The sequence below is a fragment of the Bufo gargarizans genome, chromosome 6 (assembly GCF_014858855.1).
Source record: "Bufo gargarizans isolate SCDJY-AF-19 chromosome 6, ASM1485885v1, whole genome shotgun sequence".
Lineage (NCBI taxonomy): Eukaryota > Metazoa > Chordata > Amphibia > Anura > Bufonidae > Bufo > Bufo gargarizans.
Genome location: NC_058085.1, coordinates 36,067,900 through 36,074,026, shown reverse-complemented (window position 1 = coordinate 36,074,026; position 6,127 = coordinate 36,067,900). Strand labels below are relative to the sequence as shown.

The following is a 6,127-nucleotide window of genomic DNA, read 5'->3' as shown; positions in this document are numbered from 1 at the left end:
CCCACACCGTAGTCCCCCCCATCATACAATCCCACACCGTAGTTCCCCATCATAGAATCCCACACCGTAGTCCCCCCATCATACAATCCCACACCATAGTCTCCCCCATCCCACATGGCAGCCCCCCCTCACACCTCATAGAATTGTCAGCCCCCTCCACAGGCTTCACATGTACCTCTCAGGCAGACACTCTCCCCTGTCAGTGCTAAAGACGCTGGTGCGCAGAGCAGCCATGCCTAAATTTCCTACTGTATGGTAGCGCTGTAATAGAAGCGTGCGCTGGCTGCCGACCCACGTGACCTAGAAAGGTCACGTGATAGTGTGACGTCAGAAGGTCCGTTTGGTGTCTGGAGTTTAGACACAACCTATGTTTAACCCGCTCACTACCCTCTTTATCCCCTGGATCCTCTCTCTCTCTCTCTCTCTATATATATATATATATCCTCCCCTTTCTCAGGCTCTCCAGCAGTGAAGGTGCAGTGGTGAGATTACCTCCCACCATACCAGATCCAGTAAGACAGTCCCAGATTTTGGCAGAGGTCCCAGGACAACTGAGGTATGTCCCGCTTTTACCTGTATCTGCATGCTGAGGAATGCTGTGGGCTCCCTGCTTCACCAGTTACTGGCCTGTGCGCTCCTAGCAGCGTGTGCGATGAATTGATGTCATCACTCCTGCTCCAGCATAGGCCGGGGGTGATACACTTTGTTCATTGGGGTAGCAGGCTAGGTGGGTAGTGCTTTTATATTTTATTTAAACTACTGGGGTACTAAAGAGGGCAGCACTACCGTGAAGGGGCCCTAAGGAGGGCAGCACTACTGTGAAGGTGCACTAAGGAGGGCAGCACTACCGTGAAGGGGCACTAAAGGGGGCATAACTACCGTGAAGGGGCAGCACTACCGTGAAGGGGCACTAAGAGGGGCAGCACTACCGTGAAGGTGCACTAAGGAGTGCAGCACTACCGTGAAGGGGCACTAAGGAGGCACCACTACCGTACAGGGGCACTGAGGAGGGCAGCACTACTGTGAAGGGGCACTAAGGAGGGCAGCACTACCGTGAAGGGGCACTGAAAAGGGCAGAACTACCATGAAGGGGCACTGAGGAGGGTACTAAGGATAGTTAATACATGCAGGTTACATAATACAAAAATGAATAAAACCCCAAATAATATAGTGGGCAGCATCTAACCCCCTCAAAAAAGGAGCCAACTCAATACTAAAGTCACATATACAACATGATGATAATTGAGATGAAATACACCAAACTCTACCACTCACAAACCGCCTCAGCAGCAAATAACAACCAGGGAAGTATATGTCAATAGTAATCATAAACACCTTCCCATCAATCTAAAATATACCTTTTATTAATCTTTTAAAAATAACCTTAAACCGGGCTGAGATCTCAAGGATCAGGATAACAAATACATATATCCAATATACCATGTATGCTATTTAACTCAGTACACAAGATACTCCATGGTTACTCACGGTTAGCTGAGATCACACCATATCCTTTCTCAACAGGTAGGATGGGGATCAATCCATAGGTGTTGTGCAGGATCTTAGATAATGTCCAGGAGTTTGCAGGTGGTTTAAAATGGTGGAGAACCACAAACTATGTAATAGATGACACAAACCTAAAAATTCCCTGTATGTCCCTTACTTGTCTAAGCCCAGGGACACCCCTTGAAGGTAGGGGTTCCCTGTCCTCGTACCTAATCTAGTATCCCCTATCCTGAGTACATAGGCATACACAAACGGACAAACAACATAAATTCCCAATGAACACATGTAGAGACGGGCGGCACAGCTGCACGGATTCAGACCCTTTTAAACAACAAGCAGAGTATAGCAAAAGTCCACTGGTTCTCCTATTTCATGTACCCAGACGGGGGTGCACAGCTGAAAAGATAGATATATGTAGACAACTATCGATGAAGAAAAATAGTCAGCGGCACTCACCAGTGTACTGCAAATCGAGGTTTATGTCACCAGAAGCATGGCATAGGGCAGACAGGTAATTACACGCACCAAACAGCGGCGGCCGTTTCGCGCTACATGCGCTTCATCTGGCTGTGTCTCCAAACGAAAAGGAAGGAGGAAGGGGAAAAAACTGAGTAAAAAGGGGGGGGGGGTACATATCAATTTATGCAGGGGATGAGAAGGAGAGGAGAACACCCGGATACTACAGAAATCAGCCAAATGATAGTTGTTCATTTAGGCCGTCAATGGATCTACAGACTTAAATCATCCAGTCCTGACGGCCTAAATGAACAACTATCAATTGGCAGATTTTTGTAGTGCCTGGGTGTTCTCCTTCTCTCCTCCTCATCCCCTGCATAAATTGATTTCCTGGAGATTTACTGGTGTAAAGTAGAACTGGCTTAGTTTCCCATAGCAACCAATCAGAATTCACCTTTCATTTTTCCCAGTTCCTTTGGAAAATGAAATATGGAATCTGATTGGTTGCTATGGGCAACAAAAAATCACTGAAAAAAGTGGCCTAAACGGGTGAAAATGCTCCAAACCCAGACACTGTAGCGTGTCTATAACCGGGGGAACAATTCCTCTGCATGCGGTCCGCAGACGACGGCAATCCCCAGCAAACAATGCGTACAATGGAGGATGCCGGGGCGGACCGCATGCGCCACATGAACATCTTACACAAAATGATACATTGTGCAGATGAAAAAATATACACATACACAAATCACTGCAAAAAATGCACCAAAAGGGCGGACCGCATGCACCACAAGGACATATCGGAGCCCCTCATGCACCACGTCACGGTGTCTCAGCACGCATGGGGTCCTATCACTAAACTGCCCGTGGTGTGTGAACAGGGCTCCGATATGTTCCTGACTGGAAGATATTGGCAAAGTTCTCAGCTTTTAACATCGGCCTGATGAATTAGCTAGTATTGTCAGTTACGTATCCTTTTGGTGCATTTTTTGCAGTGAATTGTGTATGTATATTTTTTCATCTGCACAATGTATCATTTTGTGTAAGATGTTTTTGGGGTGCATGCGGTCCGCCCCGACATCCTCCATTGTACGCATTTTTTTCTGGGGATTGCTGTTGTCTGCGGACCGCATGTGGAGGAATTGCTCCCCCGGTTATAGACACGCCACAGTGTCTGGGTTTGAGGCATTTTCACCCATTTAGACTTTTTTTCAGTGAGTTTTTGTCCTTATGTGTATGGAATGTGCCACTTTATTTTGTTGGTACCGTTCTTTTGCACCTGGTAGCTTGGTGGTGTCACATGGTCTGTTGTGGGTGCGGCTCACAGCTTTATCCTACCTCACAGTGCATTGGTGCTATCACTATGGAGGCATGTGAGAGTCTGGCTGTGAGTTAATTTCTAGCTCTGTTCAGACCCTGTTCACACACCACGGGTAGTTGAGTGGTAGGACACCATGCGTGCTGAGACACCTTGACGTGGTGCATGAGGGGCTCCGATATGTTCCTGACTGGAAGATATTGACAAAGTTCTCAGCTTTTAACATTGGCCTGAGGAATTGGCTAGTATTGTCAGTTGCGTATCCTTTTGGTGCATTTTTTTGCAGTGATTTGTATGGGCAACAAAGCCAGTTCTACTTTACACCAGTTTGATACACCCCTGTATGTTTAATAGCCCCAAGACGATCTGTATTTGGGGTAAATCTTGAGATCCCAGCTGATAGGACGAGAGCAGTCTCAGCTCTGGATCTATGATGTCATCTACCAGATTACAGCTTTATGCTGACATCACCGCTGCTACCTGTAATTGTCTATATCGTCATATGAAGGGGGACATGCTTTGTCCTGAAACCTGGAGGAGCTGCCTTCACTATATATTCAGCATCTACACTTTTTTATCTCCTCCGCTGTCTCCTCTTGTTATCTCCAGTAATTGTATTTTACATGGGATTTTGTAGGATTTTGCATCGTCTCATCTTCTCTCCATTCAGGTTCCTACAATATAGGATCCGCTCAGTGGATATCTTCTATATAAGATCCTTCTCCTGACTGACCCGTCAAGGATGGATATGGACAAGATGTCGGAGAGTATAATAAATCTCACCCTAGAGATCCTCTTCCGGCTTACTGGAGAGGTGAGAGATTCTGATGATGTCACATTACATCATCTTATCTATGTTACTGACAGATGGACATGACTGGAGAGGTGAGGGACTCTGGAGATGTATGGAGTGACATTTATTACTGTGTCTCTCCGTAACCAGGACTACATAGTAGTCAAGAAGACCTCTTATGAGCACTGTCACGACCCTGTGTCTGAAGGATGGGGAAGAACCCTGAGCCCAATCACAGAGCCTCCACCTCACCCCCTGATACATGAGGAAATCAATAGAGAGAAGATCCTAGAACTCACCAACAAGATGATTGAGCTTCTGACTGGAGAGGTGACACTGCTGGGAATGCTGGGACATTATACAGGAACGCTATGAAGGGATCTGGGTGATGACTGTATCATTGTGTTGTCAGGTTCCTATAAGGTGTCAGGATGTCACCATCTATTTCTCCATGGAGGAGTGGAGTATTTAGAAGGACACAAAGATCTGTACAAGGTCGTCATGGAGGATCATCGGCCCCTCACATCACCAGGTAATAGACATGACTAAATACACCTGTCCTCTCATTATCTGTATGTAAGGAATGAATTCAGTCACTGGATGTGTTTCCTACAGTTAAGGAAGAGAGAAGAACACCAGAGAGATGTCCCAGTCCTCTTCTTCCACAGGAAGGTTCAGAAGAACATCACAGTGTCCCACAGGATGATCAGGTAGATGGAGATAAGGTCTCATGAAATGTTCCCTAGGATCTGTAGAAGGCTGTGAAGATCTTGTGTTCAGTCTTGTTTTACCCACCAGTATTATGTTTTATCCTTGTAAAATGAGAAAGGTGGAGAATGGAGGATTATGCAACGGGCCCACTTGCCACGCCTGGGGTATCCCTTGCCCCTTGGGAGGTTTCTATGAAATATATCCCTCTTATAGAGTAAGTAATCGTGACGCCAGTTGCAGTTAAGCAACACGGACTTGAAGTCCTCTATGTAGATGGTAGTGTTGGTACCCAGGCTAGGATTGCCAGAGTGGTGCAGGGATGGCCTACAGTCTCTGTAATGTTATATGCACGTGTTACTGTGCTCCTTCCTGAATATCTTTGGATCCCAGACATGATGTGGTCAGAAGCAGTTCAAAAAGGGGTAGGTGAACTTGGATGATAAATAAGTAGAATAAATGGAGTCCAGACTTGAACGTTGAACAGTTGGTTTTACTTGGCATAAATGGTTATCCAAACAGTTTCCAAACGGTATCTTGGTCATCAGCAGGTATTGGCATAATCTGGCAGGCAATTACTTCTCTGCAACTATCTCAGCTCTGCTAGCTGGTTTAAATAGAAACTCTACGTCTTCTGCTGGAACTTAGTTTAGCTGTCTGTGGTCTGTCTCTTACTGTGATCCTAGGAACTTCTTGTCCTGGCTTTGGAGTACTTCAAGCTCACTTATGCTTGGGTGTGCACAGCTTCCATTGATAAGACTGGTGTAGGACTAACAGAACCTGTCCAGACAGGGGTTAAGTCAGACGAACTCCTCACACAACCTCTCCCCATGATGGGGTAGGGTAGACTGACTTACTCACTAACTAAACTCCTCCTTCTCTAGAGGGGGCTGGAATGGAACTAGGAGGTTCCTCTCCAGGGAAAGTAACCTTGCCAATATTGCATCTGCTGGTAGACCAGGCAATTACATGAACATAACCAGTTTTATGAAGATAAATATGCACATTATGAGAAGATGACATGTAGCACATTAGGTGATATAAATTAGCACATAGGAGAAAGTAGCAAGGCACCAAAAGGAGTGGTAATGGCACTCTGGGACATTACAATTATAGCTGACCATAAACATTTTATGTTGTCTGAATTTTCACAATTTTCTGGCTGTGGAGACTGCTAGTTGGAATAAAAAACCAACATGTTGGATGAAATAATGAAACAAAGTAGATGTAAATCCCTTGTGTCTTGAACATATTTAACTTGGGGCCATTCCTAAGGTGTCATGTAAGTGATCCATGGGGGTCAAGAGACAGTGGAGCAGCAAGAGATTAGGCAGAACCATAGTCAG

General features: G+C 45.7%; 1 protein-coding gene across 1 annotated transcript; it reads left to right on the top strand.

The window, feature by feature from the left end:
* Positions 1 to 240: 240 nt before the first annotated feature.
* Positions 241 to 4,676, top strand: LOC122941479 (gastrula zinc finger protein XlCGF53.1-like). Its single transcript, XM_044298786.1, has 4 exons — positions 241 to 556; positions 3,951 to 4,094; positions 4,224 to 4,403; positions 4,486 to 4,676. The coding sequence occupies exons 2-4, from the start codon at positions 4,023 to 4,025 to the stop codon at positions 4,543 to 4,545; spliced, it is 312 nt and encodes a 103-aa protein (XP_044154721.1). The 5' UTR covers positions 241 to 556; positions 3,951 to 4,022; the 3' UTR covers positions 4,546 to 4,676.
* Positions 4,677 to 6,127: the final 1,451 nt, after the last annotated feature.

What these genes read in the sequence shown, in the direction of transcription:
- LOC122941479 (XM_044298786.1), top strand. Translation starts at nt 4,023, where the DNA reads ATGGATATGGACAAGATGTCGGAGAGTATAATAAATCTCACCCTAGAG. An exon ending in TCTTCCGGCTTACTGGAGAG is followed by an intron (nt 4,095 to 4,223) that starts GTGAGAGATTCT and finishes CTCCGTAACCAG; the next exon opens with GACTACATAGTAGTCAAGAA. An exon ending in TTGAGCTTCTGACTGGAGAG is followed by an intron (nt 4,404 to 4,485) that starts GTGACACTGCTG and finishes TTGTGTTGTCAG; the next exon opens with GTTCCTATAAGGTGTCAGGA.